A 19,910-nucleotide genomic window follows, 5' to 3' on the forward strand; every position below is an offset into this window, starting at 1 on the left:
GCCTTGACGACATCGGCCACCGTCAACGGCCTCTTGCGGCAGCTGTAGCTATGACGGTGGCTTAGGCCTGTCAACCGAAAAGCAGGCGGGAGAGCATTCGCTCCTTGCTCCGTCGTTACTTCGCTTCGATTGAAAGAAAAGCTGGGTGGTTTTGACATTACGGCCGGTGAACAGAGACGGTTGCTATAGGATTCTCGGTTCGGAGACAATGGCAACGGTACTGACGGAACGATTATTGGACCTTCCCAGGCTTCCCCGCCGCCTCTGTGTGTTAGCTCAGACCCCATGATATGTCTCCTTGATGTCTCAGACACGTTGGAAAAGGATCTTGTTTTTCGTGAAGGATGCCATGGCCACTGATGCTGGTGTTTATGACCGGTGCCGAGGAAGGTTTAAAAATAAAATGAAACTGCTTTGAGCCTGATGAATATGACGTATTTTCAAAAAAAAATATGACGTCATGACGTAACATTAAATCATGGACGGGATATTAGTTCGTGATTAAATGGCGGGAATCGACTCGCTTGAGCACAGAGAAGATTCAGTCCTTCTGCGATTGTTTCTTTTTTAATATTTTCATCTTTCGCTAGGACACCCAGATCATCATCACCATAGCAGCAACATATGATAATGGAACGCTCTACCTTTCCATATCCTCCATCTACTCACTATTGAATCCTTTAGATGTGCACTGAAAACACACCTCTTCCGTAAACATCACTCCTGACACCCTATCCCATAATGCCAGTCCTTTTTTACATCCTTCCTTTTGCAAGATCATGTTACTCTCAGTTCTTGTTCTTGTTATTTGCTTCCTCTTTGTTTTCTGTATTTTATTTTATTTTTCGTTTAGTACAGTTGTTTATTCTTTTATAGCTTATATGCTTGTTTTCCTGTCTCTCGTATGCTGTCCATTTTTCGTTCTTGTTCTTAGGAGCTAAGAGCATGCTCCTTAGGAGTGTGAGTATGCGCTTTACAAATTTTGCATTTATCATTATTACTATATACAAGACAATACAATATAGCATAATAATATCACACCTTGTGCCTATTATCGATGATGGTGATGGGAACGAAGGACTCTGGTTTGCGATTTTTTTGCGTATGGCAGTACCTAACAGTTTGGGTGGAGTGGGTGTGTAAGGTTTGTACTCATGTTTGTTATTTTTCTGACCGCACGGAGATAATAATAATAATAAATGCAAAATTTGCAAAGAGCATACTCACACTTTTAAAAGAGTATGCACTTGAATACAAGTCAAAGAGTGGTTGCTGGGGTTTTGCTTGTTATAGTAATAATAGGATATATATAGAGCACACTTCCCGACACAGAGGCGAGCTCAATGCATTTTACAAGAGGGCAGGAGATAGAGATGCCATATGACAGAAGGGCCTCATCTCAACACGCGAACAGTTATTTAATTTTAATTTTTATTTTTATGCCCTGTTGAGCTTACTACGATAGAAATAGTCAAAACTTTATGAGGGAACTATATTAAACCAAATTTAATTTCAAATGCCTAACTTTGTTTTGGGGAATTTCCTTCATAAATCAGACATCTTGTGATTAATGTGGATGTTTAAATTCGCAGCAAACGATGGGCACCTCAAGTTTCAACGAAGCGTGATAATTCGTCGGCATCAACGTTGCCTTTCACTTTAAAAGATTTTTATTCTACAAAATGTCAATGTGCAGACACTTGATCATCCTATTTAGATAGCTAAAACTGACTTTTGTTCGTATTCAGCTCATGGACCCTTCAAAGTTTTGATGAGAATGATTAGCGCGCGACTTGTACGGAACGCGGAGTAATTTACTGAGAAATGCGGTTTAACCTAATCAAACTTTATTGTCTGTACAAGACAGTCCGACAGAATTTTTATATCTCAATCACTACACACAAACATAAGTATATATATATATACAAAAAGTGCGGCTCTATGCTCCACTGGGGTGATTAGGAACAAGAAGAATATACAAATATAACGCGCCGACATACCCATATACAACATTCACGGTGGAGTTATCAAACTGCCCACAACCCTCTCCAAACACTTGGCCTCAACAGACGTGATAGCCACAGGTCGGAAATCTTTAAAGTCTGTAGCATTAGGCTTCTTTGGCACTGTTGTTATTGTTGATGTGCGCCATAAGCGGGGGACACCAAAGAGTCAAGGGAAAGCTGGAAAAGTCTGGTAAAGACGTGAGGTCCTTCTTGATGGTTCTCTTTCAGGTATCTCTGGGGCCCCCTCACTAAATAATTCTTGATCAAAACTGTCTCGAAGAGCATTCAAAGATCTATAAGACTGGGGTTGTTTGTTAGATAAATGGGACAGAACTTTGTTAAAGACAGAACTCCATAACATTCCTAATGATAGGCTTGGCTGTGTTCAGATTTGCGAAGTAGTATTTTGTACACTCTCAGACGTCAGGAGAAATTTGAAACAGTAAGATACAACACCATGCAGCCACGAGTTCAACACCAAAACCATTGAACATCTATATGACAAAGGCAGTGCAATCCTTTTCACTGATATCAGATGTGACAGGTTCAGAGCAACCGATCTGAGTTAAGGCTGCATACGATTCTTACATTTTGTAGCGGCTTTCTCAAAAGAATCGTGACAGATTCGACAGAAGAACATGATGGTTTAGTCAGGAATCTCGCCAACTTGTGGCTTGCCGATGGTATAGATGGGTCAGCTAGCAAACATTCGCACGCCATGGAGATCAATGAAGAAAGGACTAAGTTCAGGACTCTGAACAACAACTCAAGACCCGGGTCAAGGACGAGAAACTACAGTCCAGAGTTTTAAATGGCTGGGCTAATTGAACGAAGGCTTAAAACCTGAGGTGCTCACCAAACTGAAATATATCTTGACCGACAGGAACTCTTTCCACTCCGAATAGCCAATGCGCTGCCTGCTCATCTCCATATTCTTACATGTGAACTTGGACTCCAACAGAGAGCAGGAAACAGAAGAAAGTGGCAGACAAAATAAACAAAAAAGAAAAAAAATGGGCAGACAACATCCAACATCCAACAGTGGACTGGTCTCTTTCACCGCACACCAGAGGAGGGAGAACCGATCGAGAAAGTTGGGGAGATCTAGTAATATCGTCACGTGATCTGACTGCCAATAAGTGCGAAGGGACTAATGATGAGGATTTTTCGCAGTTCCACCCAATAATTAACACTGTAAATCTGTATAAAAAGATCGTGATGACCACTGGGAAATGTTACAACTCTCTTAAACTACGCACACCTGTCATTGGTCATTCATCGCCTAACCTCGAAAAGAGAAATATTTCAAAAGACTTTAATCAGTCAGCCAGATTTGTAAATACTAAAACCGTTTTCTAAAAAGTTGTATAAAACATAGACTGAGTACTTATGGAACTGCTCGCTTTCCACTACATGCACTCAAATCGTTTTAATGTTTTGTCTGATTCCTAGTCAAAGAGAACTTTCTGAGGTAATAATCAGTCTTGAAGCCACTGCCTTTGACATCAACCTTCTCTGCTGATACTGTTTGGGAAAACAGGGCAGCGTCCTTCCCTCGTTTGTGTATGCCCCACTTCCTCCAGCCAGTGGAGGATATGCACTGTCTTATCGTCGTCCAGAAAACATTGCTGCTCGTCATTATCTTGCTCCTCCTCCTCATCATTTCCCTCGTCCCTGACCTTGGCAGCCTTCGGCCTGGCGAAGCGAGCTGCAGCAGCGCTGCTGTTGCCCAGGTGCGGCTGAAGTCTGGTTGTGGACAGCATGAAAGATAGTTCGTCTTGGACGGAAGGCTGAAGCCGCCTCACCGGCCGAGGAAGAGTTATTTCGGGTGACGTCATGGATCTGCCGAGACGAGCCGTCACCCTATTGCCACTGATGATGTTGCTGGTGGTGGTAGTGTTGCTGATGCCAGCTCTGTTGTCAAAGAATCTGACTCTTCCTCGCGGAGCTGAAGAATTCTGCAGGCTGCTGCCGGAGCAGATGGACAGAGGTCGTCTGTAGATCTTGAACTCTAGAGCGTGCGGATTCAGGCGCGTGCTGGCGACGGCACTTCCTGTCCCCTCGGTGGGACTTGGTGGTGGAGCTTGCATCAGTTCAAAGGTTGATCTCTGATATTTGTAACGATCTCTGTTCATTAGCGATCGGGGTAAGGTCATGGTTGGCACGCTGGGGCATTTGGGAACCGTCCGCGCGGATCTGTGACTTCCCTGGGCTGTATCCAAGTCTGCAACGTGTTCTTGCTGGTTGTGGGGTTGTAGGTGATTAGGAATATGAGCCGAGGCCTTGTCGACGCTTTGAAGGCGTTGGCCGTCGTGACGTAGACCAGTAGTCCTGAGCAAGATTCGCCCTCTTCCATCGTCTGCAGTCATGGACACAGGGCGCGCTGGCTGCTGAAGGTCGGGGCGATCGTCTGTCTTGTTGGAAGTGCACGTCGGGAAGTTTTGAAAAGGGGCTTGGCGATAATCGAGGTTGACGTCAAACTTGACTCTTTTCTGAACCTGCGATAAGAAAACACTGATATGGGTCAAAAATGTTGTCTTTTGTGTTCATCTGTACTTTTGTACATAATTTTCACCTAAATCTCAGAGAAAGTTTTCTTCAAAACTTTCTTCTTAATTACTGTTGTTGTTTAACTTGAGTGTCAACTGCCGTAGTCTAAATTTTTCTTTCTTTGCGATAGCCTAGCTAACTTTTTTTCTTTTCTTTTCTTTTTTTTATGTTTTTTGGACAAAAGAAAAAAATGTCTTTGATCTGTCTCTGAAACTCTCCTTCTATCCCTTTCTCAACATCCGCCTCCGTTGTGCATCGTCTATTAGCTGTAAAGATGAAAATCTAAATGAATGCGCACAATGGCCTGTAGAAGTTTACCGAACAAAAATAACAGTCGTCCAGTTTACGCTTATTCCATTAAAACATCAACCTATTTTTAACTGTGTACACTACCTTTCCTGTCGATTGGCGGCTGCTACAGGAGACGGAGGACTTGCAAAGGATGCCGCGAATCTTGCGCGCATTGTCGCTGGAGGTGTCGGAAGCAGAATCCCTGTTGTCGCCACCGTTTTTGAGAATGCTTTTGACGGGGTCTGCCGCCTTCTCCGCAACTGTCGCATCTTCTCGCTCTGAGGAAGCGGAACTTTGTTTAACATTCGGAAGTGGCTGCTCTTGCTTCGATGGCCCCGCGGAGCGCGGCTGGCGGAAGATTTCGTTGTACGGAGATCGCCAGAAAGTGGACGAGGCAATGTTGGGGTGCAGCCTCCAGTCCGCAGATGGGTGAAGCACCAGAGGAGAGGCTGCACGAGCTTGAACAGGGTGCACGTGAGCTCTGGAACCCACTTCTCGCGGGAAACGATCCAATGTCGGAACAGACGCTTGAACTGGACCTCGAATCATTGTAAGACGATAGTCTTCGTGGTAGGGTGCCGTAGTATGACACAGCAGACTCTGCGTTAATACGACACAGGGTGTGCACACATTACAATGGGAAGTGGTTAACTGCCAAGCAGTTCAAAACACTTTTTTTCCTGCAGGAGCATGTAGCTGGTGTGTCAGGCGCAACACCAACATCGTTATGCCTTGGTCCATGAAGTTTCTAAGATTTTGCATAGACTGTCAAACAATAGCGAAGAGTCTACTCAAACACTCTGAAGTGGAAGGTTAGACCAGGTGAGGGTTCCTGAAAAATAAAAAAGCAAATAAAAGCCTGGTATCCAAGACAGAAAAGGAACTGTGGCAAAGTCCTTACAGATTTATTAAGTTTCAAACATTAAAGTGTAAAATTACCGTGACAGCTGTAATACAAGAGTAGCATACGACGAATCAATCGTATTGATGATTTTTTTTTTAAACACTATATAAGCTGTACTTGTGTGTGTGCGTGCGCGAAGCCTATCGGTGAATGCGCGTTTGAGTCATCATAGTTTTCCGGCAACGTGTTTGCTAACGCCGTATGTGGTCTAGATGGTGAGGGCGAGATATTTGCAGAGATTGTCAGGTGCAACTATTGTGCGCCCGGCCAGCCGGCGTCAAGTGGCGTTGCCACTACAGCAGACATGTTTCGACATTAGACTTGTAGTTAGGCGACCGGACGTGTCCGAGTCCTGTTTCCCCCAGCTTGCCCTTTCCACAGACACCCCGATCTTCCCTCTCAAACCCCTTCCCCCTCCACCCCACCTTTCCCCTACATTTGCACCACACAGGTAGCATGGAGATGCGGACTACAATTAGAACTGTGGTACGGCATTATCTACCAGTGCCTCACGTCCTCCTGCATATTTCTTACCTTCTGACCTAACCCTCTCATCTTTGCGGCCTTTCCATCTCTGTAAGCTGACATTCGTGCCGCGCGTTAAGACGGCAGCAGAGATTTCAGATAGGAATAAGACTTCCTTAAAATACAAAAAAGATAAAAACAGACGTAGACACGGGACCCAACCCAATAACCCTAACGATAGGGCCAAGGGACAGCAGGGGGCAAAATTTTGACAGGGACCTTGCGTTCTCACACCTTTGTACCACTCATTGACTTGGACTCTGGCCAAGAAGCTAACGCCCTTACCCTTCCTCCCCCTTCACTCGCTTCCTCCTTGTAATTTGCGCGCCAGAGGACGAAGCATTATGTGCCCGAACTTAAAAAAGAAAAAAAAAATGCTGTACAATAAGACAGCGACCACACTAACCTAATCACCGTATATTCAGCAACGGTCTCTGGACCGTCGTCATGACAGCAAATTGAGACAACACGTGCCTGCCGTACGGAATAAAAACACGCAGGTAACGAGTTGGCATTTGTAAGCCTACGGTGAGCACACCACTTCACCAGGCTTGTCGCAAGACCCGGGGCCTCGGTGTTTATTAAGCTTCAGACTCGAATCGAAACAGTTTTGGAATTGTTAATAAGTTCAAGCAATTATTTGGCATTGTCTGGGTGAATTCACATCGCGGCATAACAGCGTGTCATGTCCTGTATAATGCAGGGTACATGAGGACTAACAGCACGCATGCGTGCAAGCGCGTGTGTTAAAATATACTTAATATTGTAAATAAAAGCACGGTGAGAGGCAGCTGAAAACAAATTTTAGGACCACTTGAAATGACTCACATCAGCATTATTTGGCTAGGCGTGTTACTATGACTAGTCAAGATTGTGCAACGCAAGTGATTACATTTTATCTTCCCATTCGTGCACCCTGTGGTTTTAACATTTTTTCCTGTGTATTTGTGAACGTGAAGACGTGCGTTATGTTTTGTGCACAAGTGCCAGTGTAGATCACGCCATATTATTTTTTAGTTGTTAATAACCAAACAATCGCCCTCTACTTCTAGTAAGCTCCACTACAACACAAATACAGCTATTTAACACATTTAAAAAGTAAAGGAACGCGAGTCTGTTGCTATAGACAGAGTGGGTACTTGAACCTCGTGTAGGCTGATCGGAAACTGCAATACCTGTTAATCTTTGCTACGTATGCGTGATGTGTCCAGGCAATAAATGATCGGTCCCGCCATTGAAATCAAAAAGCTGCCCCTATCGAGTGCTACCCGGCCGCATGGAAGTACAAGGGGAAATTAAAGGTTAAAATCGATACATCTTTTTCTGTCTTTTTACTACCGCCACGAATGATCGATAGTAGATCGTGCCAGCTTCCTTTCCAGTTCAACATCTATTGTCATACTTTCTTTTTATAACAAAAAATCAGTGATTTGTCCCGTAACATGTATGGTCGAGATAGTGAAACTTTCTTCCTTAGGCTGCAGGCACTCGCAGGTTTTATACTCGAACATTTTACTGAAAAGAACTAAAATTAAAATGTTATTTCAACATCAATTGTCATTTTAAATGTTTTATTTTATAACGTTTTCGGTGTGCTCTAGCCATTATATGAGGTGTAAAAGCTGGATATTCAAGAAGCTCGAAACAGACAATAAATTCAGGTCTAAACTTTCGTAACAGGGTTGAATTACCACTCGAAATATTAATTAAGCTTTAATAATACTAAAACTACATACTTTAGATTATATTTTACACGTCAGTATTTTCTTAAGCGCCTTCGTCGATCCGGCAATAATGTTTGTGTAGTCAAAACGGCTCTCTGAAGACGTCAGTTAAAAAATAAACAGATATTAAAACAGGTTTGAGGCTGTCAAATAATTTCCAACAAGCATCACCTCAAATAGCAGCAGCTTGGCGAAGAATAAAATCCGACAATCCAAGAAAATACGGAGTGTGTAAAAACAGCACAGGAGAGGACAAAGGCAAGACACTTTGCACTTGCCAAGCAAGTCAGCGGCCAGTGCAGGGCTCATTGAAATTCTCCACTCACTGTGACACCAGTCTGCCAAGCAGTGCGACACGGCGCCATCTAATCATCTCATTGTTTGTCCACCGCAGCCTCTCCATATCAAGGAGCTCTGGAGGGTAACTGGCAGCCTTTGTGTGTTCGACCCCCGTGAAAGAGGGTCCCAAGAATAGAATCTTTAAAGACTAACATAGTAACACACACTACCTCACTCTAAGCCCGCGAAGCCTTTGCTATTCGTTGGGGATAAAACAAACAAAATTCTTAGTTTGGTTTATTCTCTTTGCTCTTGGGGGTTCGCAAAATCCCTTGGAATTAAAAAAAAAAACCGAGCTGACGTCTGGGTGAAGGAGCAAGAATGTAAGCCATTTTTAAAGTTGATGGAAGGGAAAATGAATGTTTTGCTTTGTGACATCTTGACTATCTAAACTACTCAGAGATGCAACCTTGTTTTCTCGATGACGCCACAGTCGTCGCCTATTAATTACTTCTTGCCTCTTTGACATTGAACACATTTTAATTTCTTTCAGACGTTGATGAAGAAAATCAGTTTAAAAAATTAGTTCGTTTTAAGTCTACTTCTAACAGTTATTCAATACTCAACTTTTGATGAGTATGGTGGGCTGGTGTTTATTCCACGTTGCTAAGCGACCACCGGGAGCCACTCACAAGCTAGCGACAAACTTCTCTGCTACTGTTCTTTGGCGCCTCAAAATAGGACAGGTCGCCCTACTTGTCATTCGTTCGGCTGATGTCAGAATCGGCGCAGAATAAACCAGAAAACGGCAATTACCATTCCACTCATGCTTCACCAGCACAAAACCGCAGTGGCCTGGCCAGGACCACACGCAGGTTAGCGACGGTGTGCCGAGAATTGTCTAGTGTAATTCAAAGCAAGGAACTAAGAAGTTTGAAACAACGGCTCTTCTTATTTGTAGGAAAAAAAAAAAAAACCCAAAGAAAATAATAGTGGTAGAGCTACTTAATGCTACACATGGCGATGGCCAAAGCAGCTTCCCTTGCTTAAAGCAGAGGAAAAAAAGTAGCAGCCAAAGCAGTCTAGAATAGTTTTTCTTGAAGTCCAATTAATCTAAACGACTTGCCGCTTTTTTAGCTGTCGTTTTTCTTTCTTTGTAAAAGTCACTGCTTTAACTGACTTTGCTTAGACTGTGTATAACATACAATGAACAGGTGGTGCATTTTCGCGCAGTACATACATAAAAAAGAATTTGGAAATAACCATGTAATAGGAAGAGAGAAATGGAGGAAAATAAAGAAGAGTAAAGAGGAAAAGAGATGGCGTGAAAGAGATGCACGTACAGATTCTATAGTTTTAAGAATATCTTTCATTTTGAACGACCATGACAGAGAAACGAATATAACATAGCGAATCACGAGCATGCATTTCTTTGCTTGTTGAAATATGCTCACGTGATCTGGTCACAGTTCAGCTAAGTCTCCCTCGTACGTTCCATCAAAATCCACAAAGAGACCAGAACAATGGTTTCTTCCGACTCGAAAACAAAAGGCGAATCATAAATGATACCGGTGAACTGTGAACCTACTGAAGTCATTGTCTTTCCAGGGAACTAGGTGCAAATTGAGAAAAGATGAACTGAAGGCAGGCGATCGCTCTCCTACCGCATTCACGACGTGCGTAAGCGGTCAACGTTCTGGTGGCGCCACCTTTCTGTTGTTAGTTCAGACAAACAGCGGGACTCGGGACGACAGTGAAAAACAGTGCTCAAGATTCGCACGTACAAAGCTGCAAAACGGTTTCTTTCTTTACCTCCAGATTTTAAAATAAAACATCTTCATCTCATCATTAGGAAGTGCTACATAAACAACGGTAACGCAATGGCCGGCATCAGGAATTGTTAACTGCGGCCATTATTATTTAAAACTGCTTTACTCGTGTCAGACGTTCGGGATGAGTGAGAAATACTTTAAAGTGTTGCTGGTCCGTAGACATCTTTTCTCGGCCAACGTTATCTTTACAAGAAAGAATAATGAAAATAGCCCACAAACCACTTTCTTCCCTTATAGAATTCACACACGCACACACCCTATACACTCAACAATGGCGGATTATCCGGTATCGCTATTAGTGTTGTAGTTGTTAATTACAATCAGAAAACATAATTAATTCTAAAAAGCATTTCATTTCCCGTCAGGATGGCAGAACATTAATCAAGAGACATCATTTTTTTAATTAGCAAGTGAATTAGGCAGTTAATTAACCCTGTTAATTCAGTCACGGACCTCTGTCTAGTACATCTGGAATCATTGCATTTACTACATTTAAATACTTTTTTAAAGTAAATTAAAAATTTAAGCATGTATACAGAAAACTCGTTAATATAAAACCCTTAAATTAGAAGAAACGTTTTGATATAAAAACCCTTAAAACGAAACACAAATAAAATAAAACCCCTTAGAAATGGAGGACACAATTTGTTCTTTCCTTCCCTCCGTGCCTTCATAATCCATTTTTAATTCTGCAGCTAGGGTGGAATTTTATAACATCTACAAATTATTCTATTATGTTCATATAGGTTTAGCTTATTAGACAGGAATTATATAAGCTTTCATGCATTAGTAATCAAGAAATATTTTTGTCGTCAAGCTTAGTGTCATTACAACGTTGAAGTAAAGCTCGGCACGACCGGCAGACCGTGCGGTGACCTATGACTCGCGGAGATCGGCGTGTTGACTTGGTACATGTAGGAACTAGTTACTCCACCACCGTGTACAGCAATATTTGTTTTAACTTGCCGATGCCCCTCTACTGACATCCTCTGCATAGTCGCCTTCTGCAGCACTCGTTGAGTCGTTACATTCACACTGTTACACTAAATCACCTTGCTGCTTGCTGGTTTCTCTCGCGAATCTTACTTTAGGGATCTTACGATAAACTTTACCTAAGCTGTGAGCTATGCTTAGAAAAATGTTTACATGACAATCTTATAACAAATGTTCCAGACTCAAATTTCAGAAGACCATGTAAGCTATATCAGTCTTCGAAAAGTTTCAGCCCTCTTTGTACAATCGAAACGCTTTTTGAAACTGTTTCAACTTTTCTATAAAGAATCGGATGAGGTAGGTCGGTTGGTAGAAACTAGGGACTGAAAAGTACTCACAGTTTAGGTCTCGAAGTCGCCGCCAGCATTATGCCGTAATTACAGATGGATGACGATTATAATCGCTTTCGTATAAACTAAGATTGCAATTGGATGATGTTTTGAAGGCGTCCCCTCCAGTTTATGTGGGTGGTCTTTAGAGGTCTTTACACTCCACGCTCTGGTTATAGTTCAGACTTTTACGGCACGGATGTCTCTAACCGAACACCTGACAATCAGTTAATTGGTGCCACCATCAGAACAGTCTGTTTGAAAACTGGATCACAGTCTCAGAACTCGATGTCAGCTCGATGACACCGTCACAGCACCTGGCACAGTCTACCGCTACGCTAGCCTGGAGCAGAAAGGCTGGGCAACAACCTGCGCCGGCTTTGATCACAGCAGGATGACACCATCACAACGCCTTCGCGAGGGTCTTAATTAGCCGAGGCGTGGGCGGAGCACAAGACCGGAGACCGCAGAACTAGGAGGTCATGGCACACGATCCGTTTCGAATTTCCCGACTGAAACAAGGGAGGGGGGAAGGTGGGTGCAAAAGGTGGATGTGTGGTCCGGAAAGAAACGCAGACCTTCTCTCAAGCCTCGCGCATTCTCTTGACTTGTTGACTCGCTGAGCAAGCGCCCTCGTGCGTCAGTCTTCATTCCTGCATGAGACTAGCGCACCGCATGTACGGCTCCCCCTTCAACTTCTTTCCCCCAATCCCCCTTCCCCGCGTGACGAGTGCGAGGTGGGTTACCGCTGCTACAAGGTTTCCTTCTTGTCAACACACCTGTCCGCGGCTACCTCGCAAGACGGCCTGACACTGACGTCATCACCAGGGAACCAAGGATGGGGGAGGAAACTACAGGAGGGGTGTAGGGTAGAGGGGGTTAGAGAATGTGATAACAGAAGGTCGCGCTTGTGTAGCTATGTGCAAACATGTTGATCATCTGATTTTCCATTGCTGGAAGACGAACAGCGAAGACAATGTAAAAGACCAAGGTGAGCAGAAGACAGTGTTTTTGACGTTAAAAGTAAAGAGAAAGAAGACAGAAACATCGGGCAAGAGGAAGCTACAAGTATTGGTAGGAAGCTGTAATTCTGTATTCTGGACCACAGATGTTTGTCGAAAACATGACCATAGAAAACAACGATGATCTCGTATTATGCGTCAGTGGTGGGGTTTAAGTTGCTGTTGTTGTTGTTGCTCTGGTGGGGATGGTGACGGCGGCGACAAATTGAACAAATGAATAAGAAGGAAAGAAGACTAGAACAATAATAAACCTAAAAAAGAGAAAAAAAAAGCACAAAAAAAAAATACAGCAAATGCAGGAGATCCGAGAATAAAAAGTTCATAATAACTGTGAAAGTCATTTTTCAAGACGAGGGATAGAGTTCTTGAACGTTATTCTCTGCTGTTCTACACAGACACAGTGTGCACTACATTGTCACAGGGCAGTCGATACATTCTACATGACCAAAGGTAGTTAGCATTCAGCTGACCCCATTCTTCTTCAAAACAACGGCGGTCCGTACCCAGAACATTCTACAACTGAGACCTTTTGTTCACTAGTCTTGAAAGTATTCCTCAGCTGGCTTGAACACTGGACTGCTAGAGTTACAGTATCTATCAGAACGAGGTTAAAACTACCAGAGCTGACATTTTCCGTTACATTCTATATATAACATATGAACATACAATTCACGTAGTGTGACAATAACAATACGTGGGCCTCAAATATAAACACACCGCTGTAAAGATCACGGTGATTCCTACATAGATATCGCATGGCGATAAGAGTTTAGCCGCTGTGTCACGGAGACTTGATCTTGCTACGGCTTGTTCATGCTAACAACAACAATAGGTTCTTGTCTCGCAGTAAGTTAACGGTCGATTGCTCTTCTTTTTATTGTTTTCTTTTCGCAGCGACTACTCGGAGTTCTCTTCGCTACAATCCGTCGCTCCCTTCCACGCACGCATACACACTCGCACGATCGAACGCACATGACTTATCTGTAGTAGAGAAGATATACTGCAGCACGTGAATAAAAGTGCTGACATTTGGCAACAGGTGTGGAAATGACTTACATGACTTATGCCTTCGCCACTAAGCATGTCTTTAAGACACTCTTTCTTCCTCACTCCCACTGTTCATAAGGTCAAGAACAAAAAAATACTTAGCAAAGTAAACGTTTGCAAATAACTGAGCTATTATTGTCATTGGAGCACCCACCCACCTTCCGCACCTGCTCACCTTGCAAACCTGCCCGCCCCTTCCCCGAAATAAACACACGCCTGTAAATAATATTTTCGACAATGGGTGATTAATAATAAGCAAGTATTAATAAAGATATTTAAATAAGGGTTGTTCAATGTTGTCTAAAATTACACGTTTCACGACAGACAATAAAAACATGTTTTGTTTTATATGTATATCAATTCTGTTATGTATAATATTTTCAGAGAAATGAGCTCACCTGTTTATTCCAGAAATTCTTTCAAGTAGTTTTCTTTTGGTTGTCATGACACAACGGACAAGCGAAAACAGCTGCACTGGTTGGTCTGATGGTCAGAACAAAACAACAGATAGCATCAGTTTATTTAAGCAAACAGCTTTTGATGTTGTATAGCAATGATTTAAAATTCTATGCCAATCTAAGTTGTCTCCAATCGCGTAAGATTATAAGCTGCACAAAACTGAAGCCCTCACTGTAAGGCTGCTTTCAAGTGTTCATTAGAGGAACTGTACGTAGGATGGCCAAGCGAGCGTTTGTGTTGAACAAACGAGCAAAATACATCCTTCAAACAAGCGCAGATGCTGTATTTTTACCTGTAACCTTTGGCGCGAGAGAGTCTCTGCTACATTTAGCTCCACGCTGTGGGCGCTCAGCTACCGGGTCTACTTAATTAAGATCGTGACTAACTTCTAGGAAGAAAAACACTGTCCCTTTCTAAAACTTTTATAAATAACCTTTTCCAAACCTTTTATAATAGATCGCGTGATCCTATTGATAGAAAAACAATCCACGTCTAATTTAGATGGTTTCTGAAATAATTCCTCTGAGCACTATAGTAGCATTTAGCTGTGAGGCTTTGGGGTTTTCGGCCACTCCCAACTCAAAATGCAGGCAGTTTGGAGGCCAGGCACGGACTATGCAGGTAATTACTAAAAGCTTTTTCTTTCAGACTTTCAATCATTGAAACTTCCGAAAAAAGCAATTGTGGAGAGTCTTTTTTTGCTGAGAGTTTGATGGTTATGTCCACTGTCCACAGAAGTTACGAAACCCCTACGACGAGAATGTGTTATCGACCTCCCACTGACCCCGACCGCAAAGTTTGGTCAGCCTGAGGCTTGCCGAACAGTAAGACTTAAATAGGCTGCGAGCCTTACAATGCTACCTGTTGTGCGGCGGACCGCCTACACCGACAGATCGCACGAACTGCTGGCAGACGATTTTTCCCAGTCAACCACTAAAACGAGGCATGCTACTACAAAGCTTCCGGTTTAGTCACATTCTTTGTTTAGGCTCGCCGAGAGTAACTGCGGAGAACTTCGCAAGAGGCTAAACGTTGGTCTTGCCAGACAGAAAGCAATCAACATGTGCACCTACCCATGGTGCACGTCTGGGGAGAGAGAGAGAGAAAAAAAAAAGACAGAGGTACTCCAGAAGTGAGAAATCTGAGGAGCGATAAAAAAAAAAAAAAAAAAAAAATGCAACAGCTTGTGTGGTGCCGTGGAGGATGATACATAATTTGAGCAGATAGATCAACACAGAGATAAAAAGAGAGAAAGAGCTTCTAAAATAAAATTAAACTTCCAGAAACGATGTGGTCCTTTAGTAGCAAGTAAACAATCATTACAGTTCTTGAATTAATATTTCTTTCATTCATTCATCTTTTGTGTAATATTTATCCTCTAGAGTGCACTGTTCTCTGACTTGGCCAATTAAGACATCAAATGAAGCCAAGTCGTTAATTTTTACTTTTTTTCTTCTTGACATATTTTTAATGCTTTAATGTTATTTTCACTACCACTTTCGCATTCCGATAGCTCTTTCGTCACATTCTACGTACATTATAATTATACGTACGTATATGTAAACCAGAACCTGTTTTGTTGATGACCTCATATTTTTCCCTATCATAAAAGCAGCACGAATCATCCCAAAGGTAAATAAGTTGTTATTCTGAATGAAACGCGTTGACGTGTTTGTGTGCGCCTGGTAAATCCATTCGTTGTTATGTTACGCACATGCTACTAGTTAGATATATCGTTCTTCTTACTGACCCCGCCCCCTTTCCTTTGAAGCAGCGACTCAGGAAAAGAACTTTCCGGTTGCCCTGCTCCTTGCAGCCTTTCACCTCCCTGTCACGTCATGTTTTGTTTTCCGACCAACCTCAATTAAGCAGGAAACAAGTCTCATCAGCATTCTCGCACATTTCTCCAACTTCACGTCCGTGTCTGATGTCTCGCACAGACTGTCCAGATGCACGTGACTGCGACCTCTGGGGCAAAGGTTAGGGACAAAAACACTTCCGTTTTGAGACTTACAAGTGTGCCTGATGTTGCAAAATACACCAAAAGTAACGGGCCTTTTAATTTTCAAACGCATGGCTAGCTCTTTCGGATAATTAACCATGGCTCTCGTGGGTACGGGAACGCTAAGACACTTTACTCTGTACGTCACGTAAGCGAAAGGGTTAAAATAAATGTAACATTGTGAGCACTCTGCGTTATCGTCTGTCATACGGTAAAGGAAGCGAGCAATTGACTGAAGTGTTCTCACGCTGCACTTCTTTTTGTCGAATCCCCTCCCATTTTCCTAACCATGCGTTTCCTGTTCATGTCCGCACTTGCAAGAGCATACTGTCAAACTAGGCCTTAACTGGTTATGGTATTCATTCCCGTAACAATGCATAGCCAATTACTGTGTTGGGACGATCTTGTACTTCATGCTTGCTATATCCATTAGACTGTATAAATCAAATGCAGGAGACGGATTTAGGCAGTAGCGACTCCTAGCACACACTTCTCAAGTGTTATCATGTGATGTGTTTGAGTGATCGAGCTTGAAGAGAGACACCTGCTTGTTAAGGGATCCCTCCCAGGTATGCAACTATACTCCTCCCTTTAGTAGGGCGGTCACACACTTTGATTGTACCAACGGAGTGTGAACCTGTTTCTCGGAATCATCGCGAATCTACTGCCAAGAAGTGATATCTTCTGACGGGAAAATAAACTTTAGTCAAGAACCTTTCATTACTAAATGAAAATAACGACCATTATTAAATGTAGCACAATTAGAGCGTAAAGATAAAAAGTTAATTGTTCGTAGATATACACAGCTTCATATTCACAAAAATACCGTGATCTACATGGCCTATAGACAAGAAATGGAGGAGGATTTACGAATATCTCGTTGGGTGCACCAAAAGACGTATGTAGGGACAAACACCATAAAAAAGAGGCAAAGAAGGAGCCCGTGGTCTAGTTCATTTAGTGCCCCGCAGCTGTAACTGTAAACTGTAGGGGAGAAGCAGTCCAGGCGTGTATCCAGGTGGTTTATAATTATATTACAGAAGGTAGGTGGTGGGTAACGATTGTTAATGGATCGTTCGCAACCACGTGAAGCACACCTTAGCAACGAGTCTTAAACTCTGTCTGCCATCTTGCTACGCTGGATATGAGGATTTATAGGTATCGTTTTCAATTACAAAAGTGAATATAAAAATTAAATAACTTTATTAAGCCCATTACATATTAAAATATTAGTGGGATGCAAAATTTCTCAATAATGATTTGGTAAATCGACGACCAAAGATATTTGGATCAAACATTAAACTTTGTTTCTATGTTACTTTGCACACCATCCAAACGGTTTTAAACTTAACATGTAAAAGAACTGTCAAGTAAAAACAACTTGTAGATGTGTTCCTTTAAGGATATAATAGTGATCCTTTTCTCTTTCCGCTAAAAATAAAACTCCATTTCTGGAACTTCTAATAAAATGGTGAGATAATACAAGAGAAATTGCTGTTAGTATTTTTCTTTTGCAAAAGAATATACGATAAAAAATTTTACATTCCATCTATTAGAAAACCTGACCTGACCATTGGAGACAAAGTTTACTATGACTATAGAGGAGAGAAATTTGCAGGCAAAGCATTGGCCTCGAATTATCTATACGCAGTTTTCCTTGCAGCTTATACACATAGACACACAGGAGCGCGCTCGCCGCGCACACACAAAACATGCCAACATCATTAAGCATCATCCTCTGCGAGAAAAAAAAAAGAAAAGAAAAAAGAAAAAACAGGTTATGACGCTGTACAATGTATTTAAAGAAAGGGTCCGATGGAGACAGCGGGCTTTGCTCAGCAATCGCTGCCCCCGCGATGCCAGTCCAGTCTGTATTAGCTGTGGGGCGTGTCTATTGACACTACAGCATGTGAAGAGCTGTGCAGACGGTCATAGTTACAGAGTTCTTCAAAGCAGGCTCCCCAGCAGTCTGCGTCATCAGAAACACCGAGAAAGGGGTGCTGCATGTCTTGGCCATTGTCTTCCCGCGGTCTGCTTATCATTCGACAAGAAAACTGTAATTCTTTATAATCACTGAGCGCCCACTCGAGCTCCTGAGCTGTTCGTCACCACGAAGATGGGGATACCTTTTTTTCACAGTGCCTTCGACTCCAAATCTGGCGGGTAGCTCGCAGTTCCACAAAAAGTATGCTGCTAATTCTCACTCGGCGATTGTCTTGCGCTAAAGGATCGGAGGATTTCCAAAAATTTGTTGAGAAAGTAAAGCTTCCGTGGGTCCCCTGCCTTAGGTTATAATCGACATCGTGTTGTCTGGCTGAGTGGATAATGGGATTTAGGTATGGTATGATGGTGAAATCAATCAACCTACCGCCTGGGTGTTTTATGAATGGGTTGGAGTGTGTTAGTTATGTCATGAGAGCATACAAACTCTTTAAAAAACCCGCACAATTCTGAAACCACCCATCTCGTCTAGCTTTCAATCAATAAACTGGCATTGACGAATCATGTCTTGGTCTTAGTCTTGCCCCTTTCCCCGTTCTCCATTCATTCATCCCTTGGCCAGCTACGATGATCCATTAATTGATACCAGTCGCGGGAGGAACAACTGCAAGGACGCAGCGGCTGACAAGGTTTACTTAGGCTTATCATGAACGGTGGTATGCAAGTCGTGTGTAGTATGATGTCCTTTTTTTGTGGTATCCAGGCAATTTCCTTATTTGGTCTGCCCCTGCTTTCTGGTACCGTGAGGGTCAGTCTTACACGGGGAGTCTATAAGCACCTTATTCCTAATCATCCAAACATGGGACACTGTATGTAACACCTGTTGGTAGGTCCGGCCGTCGGGGGAATGGCATTAAGATCGATGATGATTGGAAAGACTGAATCGCAAGGGTGCACAAGCACAGACTGATAGATACCCTGATCCTCCCGTGAAATTAGACTATTGAAAACAAAAGTGAATAACTGCTCTAGCAATTACAGTAAATTACATCAACATAAGCATTGAAGACTATCTCAATGGCCCGGATATAAGCGCATCGATAAAAGGATTTTATAACCAAAAGTGTTCTTTGGGATGCACTTCATCTTTTAGTAATACTTCAGTCATGAATGGTTTTGCCCAGTTCCCTAATGCTATTGAAAACCTTAAATGTAGAGATCATTAGTCTTAGTTTTATTAACAATCGCCCATACCTGAAACAAGTCCTGTGTTCTTCCAACTGAAGCGAAAATCCTTAAGTTTCTTCAACTGGAGTCCTACAAAACGTCTTCAGAAAGATAGACACGTATACTGGCTGTGTTGAACATGTTTTCGTAGTTGAGCGTTGTTATTTTGTTACGAATTCAATTTTCTGGCCAGCGACGTTAATGTTGAGCTGACCCACACTCATCTGCCGGACAGCTGTGATCTAGCCCGCTAGATCTAACTATAGTTCTAGATCTTTCCAGCAGTTGAGCGGATGTGCATGGCTGACATCAGTCTCGCAGCCCAGAATGTTCGGAGCGAATGGATGAAAGATAAATGTTTTTAAAACTTTTCGTCAGATATTACACAAGCACACACATAAGTGCAGAGAGAGAGAGAGCACAGAAATCTTAGAAGGAATAATCACGAACCACATTCCCGTCAGTGGAATAATCATCAAGAGAGTGCACGTGTCGCTCTTAACTAGCGTGCAAGTCTGCTAATCGTGTGCTCGATCGTCGCATGTACAAATTGTAAGGATTATCTGGATTCAGTTTGATAAAGAAATTGGCACCGTAGATCCAAGGACCCACGAGTCATTAACAACATAAACGCGTGGGTCTTATGCATTAACTCTTTCTCCATCTTTCTACTGCAGCGTTTGTATTCTCTGCTGGACTGAGTTTTACTTTATGGTTCACCGTTTTTGCAGTTCGTTTCGTCTCATTATCTTTCCTTGAAATTTTTATTTTCCTACTAA

The 19,910-nt window shown here is 42.6% G+C and overlaps 1 protein-coding gene across 2 annotated transcripts; it reads right to left on the minus strand.

Annotated features, from left to right (window-relative positions):
• Positions 1 to 1,835: 1,835 nt before the first annotated feature.
• LOC112563771 lies at positions 1,836 to 19,445 on the minus strand. Of its 2 annotated transcripts, XM_025238082.1 has the most exons (4): positions 19,159 to 19,445; positions 13,901 to 13,985; positions 4,950 to 5,679; positions 1,836 to 4,504 (listed from the first exon to the last, which is right to left on the minus strand). In XM_025238082.1, the coding sequence occupies exons 3-4, from the start codon at positions 5,394 to 5,396 to the stop codon at positions 3,512 to 3,514; spliced, it is 1,440 nt and encodes a 479-aa protein (XP_025093867.1). In that variant the 5' UTR covers positions 5,397 to 5,679; positions 13,901 to 13,985; positions 19,159 to 19,445; the 3' UTR covers positions 1,836 to 3,511. The 2 variants fall into 2 exon arrangements, with proteins under 2 accessions (XP_025093867.1, XP_025093868.1); XM_025238083.1 differs by lacking the exons at positions 13,901 to 13,985; positions 19,159 to 19,445 and adding an exon at positions 11,443 to 12,144.
• Positions 19,446 to 19,910: the final 465 nt, after the last annotated feature.

This window comes from Pomacea canaliculata, linkage group LG5, assembly GCF_003073045.1.
Source record: "Pomacea canaliculata isolate SZHN2017 linkage group LG5, ASM307304v1, whole genome shotgun sequence".
NCBI classification, from domain to species: domain Eukaryota; kingdom Metazoa; phylum Mollusca; class Gastropoda; order Architaenioglossa; family Ampullariidae; genus Pomacea; species Pomacea canaliculata.

Excerpts from the sequence above, each read along its gene's own strand:
- LOC112563771 (XM_025238082.1), bottom strand. The coding sequence starts at position 5,396 with ATGATTCGAGGTCCAGTTCAAGCGTCTGTTCCGACATTGGATCGTTTC. Across the intron at positions 4,505-4,949 it reads GCCGCCAATCGACAGGAAAG|GTTCAGAAAAGAGTCAAGTT; the intron begins GTAGTGTACACA and ends TTCTTATCGCAG.